General features: G+C 64.8%; 1 protein-coding gene across 2 annotated transcripts in view; it reads right to left on the bottom strand.

Annotated features, from left to right (window-relative positions):
* Positions 1–3,020: 3,020 nt before the first annotated feature.
* The window catches only part of MVB12B (multivesicular body subunit 12B), a 173,641-nt gene continuing 159,659 nt past the window's right edge, over positions 3,021–17,002 (bottom strand). For both annotated transcript variants that reach the window (XM_051855273.2, XM_051855278.2), the window contains one exon: positions 3,021–5,256. In XM_051855273.2, the coding sequence (XP_051711233.1) occupies positions 5,170–5,256 (87 nt within the window). In that variant the 3' untranslated portion in view covers positions 3,021–5,169. The remainder of the gene's footprint in view (positions 5,257–17,002) is intronic.

The raw sequence follows: 17,002 nt of genomic DNA, 5'->3' as shown, positions 1-17,002 counted from the left end.
GGCTGTGATGCGGAGCCGGGGAGTCAGGAGAAGCCCGGAATGAAGTCCTCACGCTGGCTGCAGTGGAACCGGCCTGGGCCCCCTGCCGAGCTGCTTATTCAAGTCAAGTCTGGGCAGAAAACTTTAAAAAAAAAAAAAAAAAAAACCAAACCAAAAATGCCTCCCAGGTGGTTCTCATGTGCAGCCCAGGCTGAGAGCCCTGGGTGCCCAAGAAGGGCAGGGTGGTGGGGGCTGAACCGTGGGTGTGCCAGCCCAGGTCCACCCCTGCCCTGCCCTTCCCCATCAAGACACACCCCCAAACCCCCCAAGACTGCCCAGCTGCCTGGTGGGCTCTGGCTGACTCCCCCTGCCCCAGGGCAGAGTTCTCCCACCACATAATGGGATGGACATGACCTCGGGGTGCCACGTGGGAGGAAGGCCTGGGCATGGCCACCAAAGCGCCCCCAGCCCCATCCATCTTGCCCGAGGCCTTGGTCTGTCTCGCTCTGCCCAATGCCCTGCGGTTTTTGTGTTGGGTCCTGTGACCCATCGGCCATCTCTTCTTTCTGTATCTCTCTAAGATCTTATTTATTTGTTTGAGCGGCAGAGTTATAGACAGAGGGAGAGACAGAGGTCTTCCATCCACTAGTTCACTCCCCACATGACCACAATGGCCAGAGCTGTGCTGATCCGAAGCTAGGTGCCAGGAGTTTCTGCCAGGTCTCCCATGTGGATACAGGAGCCCAAGCACTTGGGCCATCTTCCACTGCTTTCCCAGGCCATAGCAGAGAGCTGGATCAGAAGAAGAGCAGCTGGGACTCGAACCCCTGCCCACATGGGATGCTCGCATTGCAGACAGATGCTTAGCCCACTGTGCCCCAGCGCCTGCCCCAGCTGCCACCTCTTTCTCTGGCCTCCCCCAGGGCTTGGTTCCAGGGAGAGACTGGCAACCCCATGCCTTCCACCACCACCACCACGGACAGGTGCTGGCCAGAGCTGGGCCCTGCAGTGGGCACCACGTCCTCAGGGAGGAATCCGCCCCTGGTCTCTGAGCCCTCTGGGCCCCCGCCCCAAGGACAGGTATGGGGAGGTGTGCCACTGGGCATCAGGGTCTCTGTACCACTGCCCTGTCCTCCCTTCTGGGCTCCTCATGGTCGAGTCCAGTTCATCCACCCACCAGGGAGCCCATTCAGTGGACACTGCTGGTGCTGCTACTTTCCCAGGGAGGGGCGGAGCAAGGAGGCAAGCCACGCCCCCTCTTCCCAGAGGGGTCAGGTGACTGTGGGGCAGTGATGCGTGGTACCCTGTGCCTGGCATGGAGGTCAGCATGGAGCAGACGCAGGAGCAGGGTCTCGAGGGGAGAACAGGACTTGGTCAGACAGCAGCAGGGGGAAACGCATCCCGGCAAGGGGAATAGTTAGGCCAAGGTCAGGAGGCATCTGACAGTGGAGGGCCTGGGGAGGCCAAGGCCATGCAGCAGGGGCCTCGGTTGATGGGGGTCCTGTTAGCTGGGTCTGGCAGCGTGGATGACGGATGAGAGGCAGACAGGGGAGGCAGGGGATGAAGGGCTCAGAGCAGAAGGAGGGGCAGTGGCCACAGAGCATAGATAGGAGAACCGGGCAGGCTGGCCAGGTCACCGATGGCTCTGGGCGGGGTGGGGGTGGGGGCACAGGTGACTCTGGGAAGAGATGGCGCCACCCACCGTGAGGGGGAGTGGGAAGCGGCTCTGGGCGCGCTCAGGTCCAGGCGCTCACAGGCTGTCCGAGGAGACCCCCAGGCGGCTACTGGAATGAGGCGGCTGGGGCTCAGGGCACCCGGCCCACAGGGCTGAGCATGGCTGGAGACCCGGGCTGGGCGGCAGGCGGGGGCCTGGCAGCCAAGGGAGCCCCAGCGTTTTAGGGGTGAACCCATGTTTGGGAGTCAGCAGCTGGAGAAGCAGGGGACGCAGTTGGCGCGTGTGGGTGGGGTCGGACGGACGACAGCGTGGCCTCCATGAGGGTCAAGGACATCGGTCACTGCTGGTCCCAGTGCTGGGCTCAGGGCCTGTCCTGGGTGATGGAGGGACGCAGGGGGGATTCCTCCCTTGGCCTGTGGGTTTCAGCGCCTCGTAGCCCCAAGGCCCGTGTGGAAGGTGCCACCTCTGGGCCCCGGGCGCCGTCTGTCCCCTTCCCAAGCAGGCCAGTGGCCTGCGTCTGGCCTCTCGGGTCATGGCGCTGGCTCTCCACGTCCAAGGCCGTCACAGTTCTTCCCTGGCGTCCGTGGAGCCGCACGCGGGGGGCACTTGTTGCTCTGTGTGGACAGCCACAGGGAGCCCAGCATGTCCCTCGTCTGCACCATGCGCCAAGCTCCGCCCCAGGAGGAAGCTCTCGTCCTGGCTGAGAGCTGGTGCCTGGAGCGGCAGTCAGCATTTGAACCCAGCTCTTTGCCGGGCGCGCTTGGCTTTGCAGGTTTCTTAGGAGCTCTGTGCTGTTTCCTGTCCAGGAAGAGACCTGACAGTTCTCAGAGTGGGGCCTTGGGTGTGGAGGAGGCAGGGCTGGGTGGGGGGCGCTGCTGGGGGACCCTCGTGGTCCCCAGGCGCCGAGTGCTGAGCCTGGCTGTCCCGCCCATCTGGCGTGAACGGAGCTGCGGGCAGTGACAGTCAGACGGCCGTGTCTGCCCCGAGATGCAAGGGTCAGGGATGAGCAGACAGCAGCTTTGATAGTGAAACCCGACCTGCTGGCTCCCGCCGGGGCCCAGCCCAGCCCTGCCCGGGCCCCGCGGCTCCACAGATGAGCTGCCGGGACAGGCCTCGGAGCCCGGGAGCCACGGCCGGGTCCCCGTCGCGCCAGCGGCCAGACAGGACTTGGCGGGCGGACATGAAAGGGCCCGGCGCATTCCTCATGGCTGCCGGGACCCTCTCCTAGGCATGTCCCTTGGGGGTGGCCCACGCCTCCGGATGCCAGGGAGGTCACAGCTCCTTCTAGAAGGCCGGACGGCGGCCCTGGGGCCTCCTGAGGGACACTGGCCTCCTTGACCTCAGATGCAACAGAGGAGAGAAGGAGGAGGTTAGAACAAACGTTTATTTAACAAATTCTAGGAAGGACGCAGACGGTCTCACAGTGAGCTCCCGCCACCTCGCCCGCACCCAGCAGCCCGCACGGCTGGTGTGGTGGTGTTGGCCGCAGCTGCCCTGGGCCACAGCAGGAGGCGAGGGCGGCGGGCTGACCTGAGGTGCCGGCGTGGGGGCCCCTTCGCCCTTGGCCTTGGCCGTGGGCTGGGGCGGGCCCGGGGAGTTCCGTGACAGGACCAGGAACAAGAGGTCAGCCCGGATGTGTGCTTGTGCTGGGCGGCTGGCGCCATGGGTGCGGGGCCAGGTCCGGTGCCGCCGCCTACCAGCCAGGGCTCGGCTTCCTCGGCTGTCACGGAGCGAGGAACGCCCGCTCTGGGCTTCTCGGTGTCAGGGGGCGGGCAGGGGACGTGTGCTTTGCGGGCCTGGCACCACGGCCGCCAAGTGAGCAGACCTGGTCCACTGCTGCCCTGGGACCGGGGCCCTGGGGCTGGCGTCAGTTCTCGGGCGTGGGGAGGGGACAGGGGCCTCACCACACTCTTGGGCCAGCACCCTGCTCTCAGCACCTTGGGTGTCGCCTGGCCCTGTGTCCCGGGTCGCCGTGGGACCCGCTGTGCCCCCGGGATGAGGCCATGGCCCTTCATGTTTCTAACAGGATCCTGGGCCTTCCCTTCCCACAGTGGCCACAGGATTTGTGAGAAAAATGCACCCCCTCCCCCCAGACACAAGGGTCGCTCGGCGGGAGCCACACACGCACCTCCGCGGTCACCCACGTGCCTGCTCCTCCTCTCCCACACTCAGGACACGGAGGGGCGGGAGTGACGTGGGCTGCATCACGCGTGCCGGGACGTTCACAGTCAATGTTACATGAGATGCTATGGGGACGCCTGCCTCGCTGGTGGCCGTGCCGGGGGCCGCGTCCTCCCTCCACCCTTCTTGCTCTCGGGCGAGGGGTCCTATGTGGTTGCCACCTCACCTTCCAGGGCCCCTTAGGGCTCCCCAAATGCCGCAGCCTTGGTCTCGGCAGGAGAGACCGTCAGGTGTTACCGGCCAGAGGCGCACAGCGGGAGGCGGTGGGCTGCCCCTCTGCGGGTCTGGAGCACCCCACTTCCGCGGAGCCCACCCTCCCGGAAGGCTCTGTGCCGGGGGCCAGGCCCACCCGATGGCCCGACTGCGGGGCTCGGGTGGGCGGGCCAGGCAGCTGCTGCAGTTTACACAGGGGCCCCGGGTGGCCTCAGGGGCTGGTGCAGGTGCGTGAGGTATCTCTCGGCCCTGCCCACCTCATGGGCGACTCTGGGCCGGCTCTTGCTCCTGTCCCTTTAACGCCTCGGCCACTCAGCCACTCGTGGGCCATCCCGGGAGGTGCAGTGGCAGTGGCCACCCCCACAGATGGCACTAGGACAGGCGCGGCGGCGCCAGCAGTCCACGGGTGAGGCCCTCGGGGCAGATGGGCGTGTGAGTGAATCTGGCGTCCTCCAGCAGACAGGCGAGGAGCTGTGGTCCTGGACCCGTCGGTGATCTGGTCAGCAGGTGCCCGGGAGTCGGGTTGCTTGTGTCCTCCAGGGCTGGCACCATCTTGGGGTGTGGCCGCCGGGGGGGCCCACCTGTCGGCACTGGGCTGGGCAGTTGGAACTGTCGTTGGCACACAGGTGACACACAGCCAAGCCCTTTGGCGAGCAGGCCCCATCGGCCTTCTCCCTGGAGCCAGGCATCCGGGGGTGCCATGCGTGACGAGCCCGGGGGAGGTCAGACGAGGCCCCAGGCTGTGGGAAATGTCCAGGCACCTGACCCAGACGAGAGGGACTTGTGCCACAGCAGCCCCACCAAGCCACCGACCCCACGTCCTCCAGGAGGGAAGCGGCCTCGTGGGACCCCCGTGGCGGGTGACCGTCAGGAGAGGGGGGGCCCGGGGCCATCAGGCGCCCACGCAGGAAAGGCTTCTTGGCGAACAGCCGAGGCCGCCGAGGCCGGTCGGCCGCGCCGGCTGCTACAGTACACACGGGTTAGTCGCGATTGTGAGTGAGGTCCCAGGAGGCTGGGGTGTCCCGTCAGGCAGGCTGCCCAGTCTCCCGGCTCGGGCAGGGAGGGAGGGACGGGGTCAGTAGTGTAGCAGGAGGTGTCTGCTCCCCGCGGGCGGCCCGGGCTCAGGACTGCGGCACCTGCTGACACCTGGTAGGGCTGGGCGGCAGCCGGGCCGCGGCGCTCTGCTCCGTGCGGAAGCTGTACTCGTACTGCGGGAGGAGAGGGGACAGTCAGCCCGTGGGACACGAGACACCACCCGCTCGGCCCCACCCCCACCCCGAGCGGCCAGGCTGGAGGCTGCCCGCTGCCGTGTGTGTGGGCACATGGCAATGAGCCAGGCTCACCATGGGCACCGTGCACGGTCCCTGCCTGGCCCTGCAGTGAGACCCCAGCACCGACGGCCCCTGACGCCTGGATGTTGAGGGCAAACCCGCACGGCTGAGCCTCTGCGTGCCAGTCCCCCGCAGCCTCGCAGGGCACTCCTTGGCCTCCTACCGCGAGAGGGGCCGTGTGTGCTGGCCGGCCAGATCCTGGCCTCCAGCCACTGGACCATGGTGACACCAGGACCCAGGGACGGCGTCTCCCCAGCCGCTCTGCACAGCCCCCCCTCCCCCCGGCCCGCCTCGGCGTCCAGAACCCTGCTGAGGACCCCTGCGCAGGCGCCTGGAGCTGGGAGCCCTGTCGCAGGCGTGAGTGAGGGTCGGCAGGTGCTGGTTCTGAGACCCCGACCTGGGACGGGGACACCAGGGAGGGCGCGGCGCCCGGGCAGAAGCCGCTGTGGTGGTTTAGAGAGCAGGTTAGACCCGCGGGGCTCACGGGCGGAGCGGGACCAAGCGGGCCTCCGAGGGTGAAGGGAGCAGGGTGCCTTTTCAGTGTTTTTCTCTGAAAGTGGGGAGAGGGCGGGCCCTGTCCCCACGCGAGTCCCTGAGCCTATGGCTCCTGGAGCAGGGGCCAGGAGGACCACTGCTGATGGGACATGGCCAAGGTCTGTGAGGGTGGAACAAGGCAGCCATTCAGGGCCAGGCCTGGAACAACCACTCGGGACATCTGGGGCCTACACAAAGAACCCCTCAGAGCAGCCCGGTTCCCCCATGTTCCCGCACTCAAATGACCAGGGACCCACAGACCAGTCCCAGAACAGGAGGCTTCAGGCAAAGGCTGGGACAATACTGCCACCTGGTGGCCACTTGGGTACATGCAAGCAGGCAGTGGGCCGGCACCGCCCCCTGGCTTCAAGGCTGGTCCCCAGCGCAGCAAGGGAGGTGCAGGGCCACACCTGGTTCCCGGTCCAGCAGGATGCCACTTTGAGGGGTGGGGGCAGAGGAGCCGAGGGGTCAGTGGGGCTTAGAGTGGAAGCCTGGGGCAGCCCTTTCCACTGGGACAGTGGCGAGGGCAATGAAGTCATCAGCCCAGGGGGTCACTGCAGGAAGAAGAGGTGAGGAGAGACCAAGAGGCGGAGGTGTCCAAGGGGCGGGTGTCTGGGGAGCCCCTGGCTGGGGAAGGACCAGGGAGGCGCATGGGGCGCGGTGGGGGGTGTTTTGAGAAATGCATACGAGGTCTGAAGGCCAGAGAACAGGGCTGTGCCCTTGAGGAGGGGGACGAGGGAGGCCCAGCTTCCAGAGGGGCAGAGGTGTTGGTGTGGACTTTCCTGGGGCACCCAGGTGACGGGTGCAGCAGCGTGTCACCTCTGCGTGCATCTGCAGCTACTCCGAGGTGACCCGAGGCTGCGTCAGCCCAGACTCCATGTCCGGATCACTGGCCCTGGGAGTGGTATGGACAGCAAGCAAGGTCAGAGCGAGGGGCTGGCCGTGCCCCTGAACAGGCCCCCCCCAAGGCGGTGAGGGACGGGGAAAGCTGGTCCGGGCTCCAGCAGTGTCTGCCCTTGGGGTGGGTGCAGCGCACAGGCACTCAGTCCCGGGCCCAGGCTGGCTGTGCTGACCTGGTGTGGGCAGGAGGCCTGGGGCAGGGCCCAGGCTAGCCAGGCAGGGGTGCGTGGTGGGGGTCGGGGTGGGGAGGACGGGGTGGGGGTGGGGGAGCACGCACCCCCTTGCTGGCTGCAGTAGAGTGCTGCCCCGCCTTGTTTTCACCAATTCCCCAAATGCAGTTTCCACACGTCCTCTGACCTAATCCCCCGCAGGCTGCAGCCCGCCTGCCCCCAGCCGCCGGCCCGGCCCGGCCGTGTCCCTGCAGTGTTTGCCCAGGAGACGGGCAGCTTCTGGGAGCCCACTCCTTCCCTCGGGCAAACAGCGATACCTTTGAAGGTGGATTTGGGCCCGGATCTGTTTACTCAAGACATTAGTCTCCTGCATAAGGAAAACCTGCACTCGAGGACAAACAGCAAATCCTTTTTGAATTAAAAAAATTTTTCAATTAAAAAGCATTTGGTGCACAGAGCCAGCTGGGCGGTGCTGGGCTGGGCGCCCTCTGGTGGTCAAAGGCCGCATGGCAGCCGTGTGGCCGCCCAGGGCTGGGACCTGCCCCAGCAAGGAGTCCAAGGGTCAGAACCCAGGGCTTCAACCAGGGGATGCCTCGCCCGCCTCGGTCAGGTGGGGGTGGCTCTGGCTTACGTGGGGGAAGGCGTCAACAACTTTATGAGGCACCCAGGTGGCTACTGCTTAGGTAGGGGACCAGTCTGAAAACATGTGTTCTATAACATATGCTTACATACATGCACACATACGTGTCACATGTCCCCCAGCCCTCCCACACCCCCAGTCTAGTTTTAGGAACAATCCGTAAGTGGGAAAGGCTACAAAGAGGCTGCTTCCCGCACCTGTGCTCTGCAGACACGCCTGAGGCCCCGGTGGGGCCCTGCCTCCCAAGGCTGCGGCCTGAGTTGAGGCAGCGCCCGCCCAGCCCCAAGGCTGGCTGGGGAATCCGTGTCCAGCAGGCGTCTGCACCCACTTCTCTCTCCCACAGGGGTGTGACCTGGACATGGGGGCCGCACCGACAGACGCGAGCCAACAGGCAAAGGCAGGGGGCACTGCCGCTGCCCACAGCGAGGCCAGGAGCCGGCCTGGCAGGTGAGCACAGGAGGAGGGGGCTGGAGGGGCTGAGGCTCAGGCTGATTAAGAAGACCCGTTTAGGGGTGGATGGACAGCGAGGGGTAGGCTTGGGCGGTCCCAGGGGTCCCCCCGCCAGCTGCCCCGGGCCTGCCCGATTCTCCGCCCTTGGCCCACACCCTGGCTCTCGGCTGCTTACAGTCTGAAGGCCTTGGCTCCCTCTCAAGCCCTCTGGGCTCTCCCGCTATGGGGCTCTTTCCCACCCGTCTCCTGGGACTAGGCCCCTGTGGGAGGAGAGAGGCAGGGGCCCCTCGTCCCCACCCTGTGCGGGTCTCAGATTCCTGGGCCTTCGCTGGGCTCTCTGGCCCAGCAGTGTGGCCACCTGACCGCAGGGTGGTCTAGGGACCACGGCTGCAGGGATGTGGATGGCGCGCCTTCCTGTGGGGCCGCGTTCCTGAGGAGTGGTGCTGCGCTGGTGCCGCGGTCCGCGGGGGCAGAGGCCGCATCCCCCAAGCGCGGCCGCCTGCCTGGCCACACCCAGGCCACGGGTGCTGGGGACCCTGGAGAGGACTGCCCTCTCCAAGCCCCACGCTGGCGCCGGGCACAAAACCTCCCATGCCCTCCTCAGGCTCAGGAGCTCCAGCTCTCGACCCCGTGGTCACTCAGGTGACAGGAGTGCCAGGAACTGCTGGTCCCCAGTGAGGCTGCGCCTGTCCCCTCCCACTGCCGGGCCAGCAGGCCCTAGGCCCAGAGCCGAGCTGCAGCCCGATCCACCCGGCGGCTGCAGCGGGCCGGGAACCCTGGCTCTGCCAAGGGCCACGCGGGCGTTCGCGTTGCTGGTGGACTGCACCGCGCTATCTGCTTAAACACTGGCCTGCTACGGATTCACTGGACGTCGAGTCCCGCCTGCGGTCCCCTTGGCAGGGCCAGGCCAAATGGTATCACGGTCTTGTGGAGGCTGCGGGCCAGACCTGCGCCGCCCTGTTCTAGAGTCTTCTCCCCACCCCTGCGGCCCGCTCCCCGCTCACGGCTGTGAGCTGCTGGGACCCAGAGGGGCAGGGGGCGGACTGAGCAGACTCCGCTTCCCCTGCCTTGCCTGTCACTCCTGTCAACACCCCGCCCATGTCTGGGCTGTGTCCCCTGCCTCCCTGGGCTCAGGGTTAGAAGGGTCCCTCTGTGGCCACAGCACCTTGCGCCCGCCACACAGGGCCCCTCCCCACCACGGGGAGGGGTGAGGCTGAGTGGCTTCTGCGGAGCCTTGGTCTCGGCTTGCGCCCGCCTCTCTCCCCCAGCACTAGGGCACTGGGCTGGCACCAGGCGCACCGCTGGGCCGTGGCCCTCTGCCTGCGGTGCGCTTCCTCCCTGGAGTGGTGCAGCGCTCCTGTCCTTCAGGGCCTGGACATGGCGGCGCTGTGCTGGGAAGCTCCCCGCCCGCGGAGCCACAGCACCCTCCTTGACCCGGAGGAGATGACGCCTCCGTGACGGGCAGGTGGGCAGGTGGATGAGTGGTGGATGACGGAAGAGGGCTGGGGGATGCAGATGGACGGTGGGGTGGGGGGGTGGGGCGGATGGCTGGCTGGGTGCACGGTTTGATGCGAAGGAAAGAGCAGCTATTTTAGGGGCTCAGTTGTTGAACAGGTGCAAGGCCATTCTGGCTTTCAGTCCCGTGTGGGGCGAGCCCCGGGCCCTCTGTGTGATGGCCGTGTCCCCCAGCACAGGAACTCGTGGTGGCGGGTACCACACCCAGTGCTTGTCCACGGCAGCACACACCCTGGGGTGGCAGGCCGAGTCTAGCTGTGACTGTGTGTGTGCCTCTCTGTGCAGACCGTGTAGAAGCTACACGTCCAAGGAGCTGGCCTGTGGGCTTGGAAACAGTCACAGACGCTGACAGCCGGGCACTGCGGCCTTCGCGGGCCTGCACTGAGCTCAGCTGCATGGGGCCCGGTGCAGCCGTGTCCCGAGAGGCCTGCGCTCCCCTGTGTCCCCACCAGTCCCTGTGCATGGCCCAGCTGGGCGGGGGCCGCCTGCCATTCATCACTGCGCTTGCATGTCACGTGTGAGTGACCCGGGAGGATGAAAGGTAAGTGGACAGGGCAAACGGAGTGCGTGTGTCTCCCTGCAGGCGTCCCCAGCAGCTCTGCAGGGCCGTGGCTCAGAGTTCCCCTGCAGCGTGGGCACCTGGACCCCCTCGTCGGGCTCCCCAGCAGGGAACACGGGAAGCCCAGCTGGTTTCCACGCCGATCCCAGGATGCGGAGCGCACGCTGCAGGGACAGCTGGGAAGGCCCTGCCCACTGCCAGGCCAGCTCCTGGGGGCCATTCGTGGCTGTGTGGCTTTATTCTACTTAAGGCCTGAATAGTAGACGTTCCAAGAACCCCCCTACGAAGGATCTGCTGAAGATCGACGGTCACCTTGACTTCCCCTGAGCTCCAGCAGGTGCGCGACTTGCCGCCCCAGGCCAGGCCGTAACTGCGTGGCGCTCGGCGGTTCTCATTCACACAGTGACGGCCTGGCCTCGCGGGAATGCCCTGGGCGGCGGCTGCGGCTTGGGAGAAACATGGCGGACAAAACCCCAGAGGCACCTGTGGGCACAGCCCACGGCCTTTGGGTGCCGCCGAGACACGGGTGGCACCGGCAGAGGCCTGCGAGCCAGGGAATGCCATAACTCATTCTTGACTTTAAAAATAAACACAGGAAAATGGAAACAGACAGCTGACTCTTTAACGTGATACAAAGAAAAAGGGGGGTTAGGACATCTATGGATGGCAAACCAGGGACAACTAGGAATGCCCACTCAAAGCGCGGCTAAGACCAGGAGGCCCAGGCACCGGGGAGCGCCTAGGGAGGTCGGGATGTAGGCACAGGAGGAGGCAGGAGCGCCGGTCTGCAGAGCACACAGCTGCCTGCCGGGGAGCCCAGGACAAGCGGCCGAGAACCCGTGAGAAATAGCCAGTGCAGAGCTGACGCCCAGGTCACACGCCAGCACGTCTGAGTGACAGCCCAGGGAGAGAGGTCCCAAGCACACGAAGCCGCAGTGTGCAGATGCCCGCCCATGAGGACACGCACACCCAGCCGCACTCTGGCCCGGGGCCTCAGTACACAGTTCCCACGCAAACGCGTAAGGGGCCGCTTGCGATCCTCCTCCAACTCGGCGTCCTCATTCAACTGGACGAACACTCCTGTGAGTGTGCTCGGGACAGGCCGGGGACGAACCCTCCCGTGAGTGTGCTCGGGACAGGCCGGGGACGAACCCTCCCGTGAGTGTGATCGGGACAGGCCAGGGACGAACCCTCCCGTGAGTGTGATCGGGACAGGCCGGGGACGAACCCTCCCGTGAGTGTGATCGGGACAGGCCGGGGACGAACCCTCCCGTGAGTGTGATCGGGACAGGCCGGGGACGAACCCTCCCGTGAGTGAGATCGGGACAGGCCGGGGACCGCTCCTCGAGAAGCTGTGAGGTCCCCAGCAGTGTGGTAATAAAGGGACTAACGGACGCACAGAGCCCAGACGGCGAGGCAGCACTCGGGACCCCTTCACTCTGTGGTCTCCAAGTTCATGGAAAAGTGGGACTCAAAAGATCAGTGGACCTCAGTGGGGAGAAAAAAAAAAAAGAAAAAACCACAAAACCTCTGAAATCCATGCATAGTTTTCCATGATTGACATTTTCCCATGAACTCTTCCTAAACTGACATATTTGAAAGATGGAGCAACAGAGCAGTGGAGGGGGTGAGAGAGAGCGTCTATCCCCTGGCTCACTCCCCAGACGCTGCGACAGCGGGGGCTGGGCCAGGCGGCAATCGGGAGGCTGAACGCCATTCGGGGCTCCCGCGCGCGGGCGGCGGGCCCCCAGCACTTGTCTGCTGCCTCCCGGGCCACAGGTGCTCGGGAGGCTGCCCTGGAGTGCGGTTGCCAGCCGGGAGCCAGGTGTTCCTGTACGGGATGCGGTGTCCCGGGGGCAGCCTGACCTGGACCCCACTGCGGCTGCCCTCCCGGGAACTCCGTGGAGAGCCCCTCTATGTGGGAATTCATGATGAAGATGGCACAGAAAGGTCGCAGAAGAAAACTGTATTAAGAGCTCTTCCTTTTAAGAAAACTGGCTAAGCTTTAGGATAAAATCGAGCCAGTTCTGGTTCTTCTAATGATTTGCAGTTGGGTCAAGGAGCCGAAAAGCACCCGCTATTTCAATACACTACGTGTGGGAGCAAACGGGCGGGTGCTTCTACAATACTGGAAGTGGCATGCAGCCAGGCCAACGCGTCACACAGAGGTGCTGGAACGTGTGAGCTTTCACTCACCACCACCGTCCGGACGGACGGACGCGCTGGCCACGTATCTTTGCAACGTGAGACCAGCAAGAGGCTTCAAACACGAACAGAAAAAGCAGCGCCACGTGGCCAGTGAAAATGCTCCACCCACTCCAAGTTGCGGAGGATTTGCGGAGGATTTCCGCCACGTGAGGCCCGGCAGGGTGAGGGTGCAGAGCGTGGGTCACCGGGCGTGGGGCGTGGGCGTGGCGGATGCGCGCTTCCTCCGGTACCCGCCTCTCTGACGCCTGCGGATTTTGTTTTTTGGAAGCAAGTAAGCTCCAGGGACAACGCCGAGTACCGGAACGTGGACTCCGATCGGCAGGGTGGCTGCTTGGGGCGACAGTGCCCCGAAGGCCCTCCGCGGGCGGGGGTGGGGTGGGGGGGTGAGCACGATCTCATCTGCCGCTTGAAACCGGTTCCCAGGCTGGGGGCCGACGCCCGCAAAGGGAGGCCGCAGCTGTTTCCCACCCGGCCGCGTTTCTTAAACAAGAGTAACTGAGAAGTCCCCCCCCGAGTGCCCTTTAGTCTACGCACACACTCTGGGAAGGCGCAGTGGAGCCGTGCGCACGCCCCCCGGGGCTGGGGGAGCTGACATCAGGTCTTCGTTTAGGCTGCACTGAACTCGCTGTGACCGCTCCCCAGACCCTGGGTGGCAGCAGGTCAGAGGGGAGAGGGCCGACTTCCACCTGCTTGACTTTGATTTAATAGCAAGTAGGCAGGTTCTCCCCCACCTTTCAGCATCCTGCCTGAAAAATGAGGGAAGCCAAGGGAATCCGGGCGCGAAGGTGCGGCAGTGGCGGACGTGGCCGCCAGGTGGCGCAGAGAGACCGCAGATTCGGGGCTGCGGCAGCCTCCCTCCGCCGGATCTGCGAGCTAAGGAGCACAATGGAGCGGGCCCACGGTGGGAGAAGGGGCGGCGGGCTGGGCTGGCTGGGCTGGGCGCGCTCTGCTCAACAGCGGTGGGGCCCCGCCGTGTCATCACCGGGCCACAGCCCTGCTGCCCGCCTGCCCGCCTTTCGTCCTCAGGATGTGGGTCCCCAAGCCACGCTTGCCGCCTCTCCCCGAGAGGCCTGGGGAGGGCCCGCAGAGCCCACGCCCGACAGCTGAACTTGAAGATGCTCTTCACCTCTGTCGGGACGCACATGCCGGTGAAGGCGGCCCCGAGCTACAGAAGCCACGAGCCCCATTTTTCAACACACAAACACATAAAGATGTCAGCTCAAACTGTTTACTAATTAACACTTAAAAAGACACAAATTAGATATGCGTGGCTAAGAGCAATTATAATCAAGACGAATTTCTCTAGTCATTTGGGAACTGAAAAAAATGCCTAATGGCTGGAACCAATGTTTTAAAAACCGAAATGGAGGCAGTCAGCAAATATGTTCATTTAAGGAACATCCCACGTGACTGCACGCCTGAGGATCGGCTGCAGACAGAACAAGGAAAATATTTAGGTGTAAAATTAAAATTTTAAGCTCCCTTAGATTTATAAGTTCTTCATTAAATATGTCTGCAAACAGCAGCCCATAAAAACCTGTAGCAATTAAGTGGTTAAATGAACTGCCTCCCTTGTCAATTTTAAGGGCGTGATTAATATTAGCGTGTCCTTTACTGACTAGACTCTCGCTGTCTCCCAGCTTCCGTGTTGCTGGAAAATGAGGGCTGTGTGCGCCACCAGGAAGCGAGGTGGGCGCGGGAGCGCTTCCCCGGCCACGGCCACGGTCCCCACGGCGAACCCACGGTGGACCCCCTGCAGGGAGGGGTGGCCACCAGGCAGCCGGCCACACGCAGCAGCTCTGCGGAGCTGGAAGGCACTGGGCGGCTCCCCGTCCCACTGTGACCGGCTGTGGCCCCGGGCTGGTGAGGACCCTGAGGGAGGGAGGCTGGCGTGGGGGCACCGCAGGGCCGGGAGCCCCACCTTGGCTGTGATGGGGAATCCACCAGACGGAGAAATGGGGCTTTGCTCACCCACTGCCCGCAGGGAAGGGATGCAGACGCTGTCTGGCTTCAGAGACCACCCCCTCCCGGCTCTCCCCTGGACTACTGCCCTTCAGGCTCCGTCGCCCCCGCTGGGTCCTGCGGGGGGGGGGGGCACAAAAACGCTGCCCTGGCCGCTCCCTGTGTGCCTCAGCGGCTGCGGGGAAACCCCTGTCCTCGCATCCCATGGGGTGACTGCGGGCAGGACCCCTGGCCCGGGCAGTGACCACGCTCTGGGGGGCTTCAGTCCCGCCCCGCCTCAGGCCGGCCCGGGTCTGGGTGCTGAGGGCTGCCGCCCTTCCCGTCACCACCTCTCTCTCCGTGACACTGCTCCGCAACAGACCTGTCGACTTAACCCGAAAACGTGACCTTCCCCGGGAGTCCTTCACGAAGTTTCACTCAAGTCCACGCACGCCGCAGCTCCAGGGGTCCCTACCACGTGGCCACTTGTGGGCTGCCGGGTGACCAGCAGTGTGCTCTTGGAGGGACAGAGGCCTGAGCTCTGGCTGGAGGTGGGCCAGGGCCCTGCTCAGGGGCCAACCTTGGCTGCAGGTGTCCAGATTGGAGCCGAGTCTGGTCCACAACCCACACAGCGCCCCGTTGTCTGCCATGCCCTTTTGAGACCCGGTGTCTGGGCTGCCAAGGTTGGTGGCTCTGGGCTCACGGCCACCAGTGCCTGTCCCCTCTCTCCGCACTCAGGTGTCCTTGGCCACCAAGGCCAAGAGTCACACTTTCCTCACCAGGAGCTGGGGCTGGAGGTGTCCCCTACCCACAAGGGGGCTGACGCCTGGTCCCTCTCCTGTCACAAGGAGCCGGGCAGCTCCTGGGCACGGTGGCTCAGGCCCACCACGGGCAGCTCCACTTGGCGGGCTGCCTGTCCCCCAGCCCTGCTAGGGGCGAGGTGGGTAGGGCTGGGGTTCCTTCATGGGGGACAGCCCCGGCGGGCAATACGGTCACAGGGCTCGGGTTGGAATTCGGCAGGGGTGTGAACATGGTGCTGGCTGGCAGGAAAGCGAACCACCCCGATTCTGGCCAGACAGGAGGACGTGTTGCCCTCGTCCTCTAACGCCAAGCAGGTGGAGGTGGTGGCAGCTCCGCAGGGGGCCCTCAGCCCTCCTTCCAGCTCTGGGGGTGGCACACTGCTGCTGAGGGACCCTGGCAGGGCACACAACTTCCCCAGTCCGGGTCTGTCCGCTAAGACCAGGGTCACTGCTTCCTCGCACAGCGGCCGAGGGACAGCGAGCGGAAGCCCAGCCCGCAGCAGCCTCCCCAGGGGTGCCAGCTCCCCACCGGGAATCCTGCACGGAGCTGCAGAGGCCCGTGGCCACGCGGCTGCGTCCTGCACCGTGAAGGCCGTCTCCTGCCTCGGCTCGCTGATTCTGCCTCGGTTTACCGGTGTCCAGTACAAAGGCTGACGGCGAACGAAGCCAAGATCTCTCCACCCCAGCCCCTTGCCAAGGGCAGCCAGGCTTGTAGGAGATGGAAAGGAACAAGAGGAAAACTGTGCCCCGCCAGGGGACACCCAGCCTGCTCCAGGCCCAGAGAGCAGAGCCATGGGCTGTGAGCACAGCTCCTCCTCGGGGCTCAGGGGCACTCTGAGGTTTAGCACGGAGCAGAGTCCTCTGCCGTCGCTGCAGACCCCGTGTCTTAAACCCCACTAACATGAGAAATCGAAGTTTGGTCAAAAGGTGATGGCCCTCTGCCTCCAGCAACAGGGCAGGGATGGACCATGCTGGCCACACCCTCCAGCTGTAGCCAGGACGGTCACAGGGATGCTGATGGTGACCATGGCGACAGCACGAACAGGACCACTGCAGACAGCTGCCCATGCCACTTACGTGACTGCCCAGTGAGACCCAGTAAATGCCGCAGGTAGGCACTGCGTCACCACTGCAGTCATACAGAAGGGGAAACTGAGGCTCAGGCTGGTCAGCGGCTGTCCTGGCCTCAGCTTAATGAGTGCCCCTTCGGGGAACAGCGACACCTGGCCTCCGAGCGCCATGGTCAAAGGAGACACGTGGCTGGGTACCAGGAGCAGGTGTTACAGGGTGGGGAGAATGAAGGCCCCCAGCACTCCTGCCACGTGCTCTGGGCTCCACAGAGGGGCGCTCACTTGCAGCCCTATCCTGGTCACTTGCAGGCCCAGCTGGGGTCAGAACATATCGTCCCCCCAGCCCAGAGAGGGACACAGAGCTCCTCTGACAAGGAGAGGGCGTGCAGCACAGCGGCTGGGCCACCGTCTTGTCATGGCCCAGTCACTTCACCTCTTGGTGTCTCCATTTCTGCACCATGGCAGAGGGCGGAACGAGGCCTGCTGGGTGAGCTGGGGCAAGAACCTCACACGGTACGGAAACCCTGAGCCCAGAGCTGGGCAGGCAGCAGGGGCGGCTGTGGTGCCTGCGGCCAGGCAGGTCCAAGCAGGACAGCAGGGGAGGGGGCCCACACTCCTCCTGACCCCGCAGATGCGCACCTGCCGCCGCCAGCACGGCTCCGTCTACGCAGACGTCACAGGACATCGCTGAGACAGCTTCCAGGTGCCCATCTCTCCCTCGTGGGTCCCTATGTGGCCATTTCTCTGCCTGCAGCTGCGGCAGGCCACCCTCAAAGGCGCCCTCTGGACTTGCTGGCCCGGGACCCCACACGGGGCGGAGTCCACAGCCAGGCCGC

This window comes from Oryctolagus cuniculus, chromosome 1 (genome assembly GCF_964237555.1).
Source record: "Oryctolagus cuniculus chromosome 1, mOryCun1.1, whole genome shotgun sequence".
Lineage (NCBI taxonomy): Eukaryota > Metazoa > Chordata > Mammalia > Lagomorpha > Leporidae > Oryctolagus > Oryctolagus cuniculus.
The sequence above is the reverse complement of the archived record's forward strand: the minus strand, read 5'-3'. Positions and strand labels throughout refer to the sequence as shown.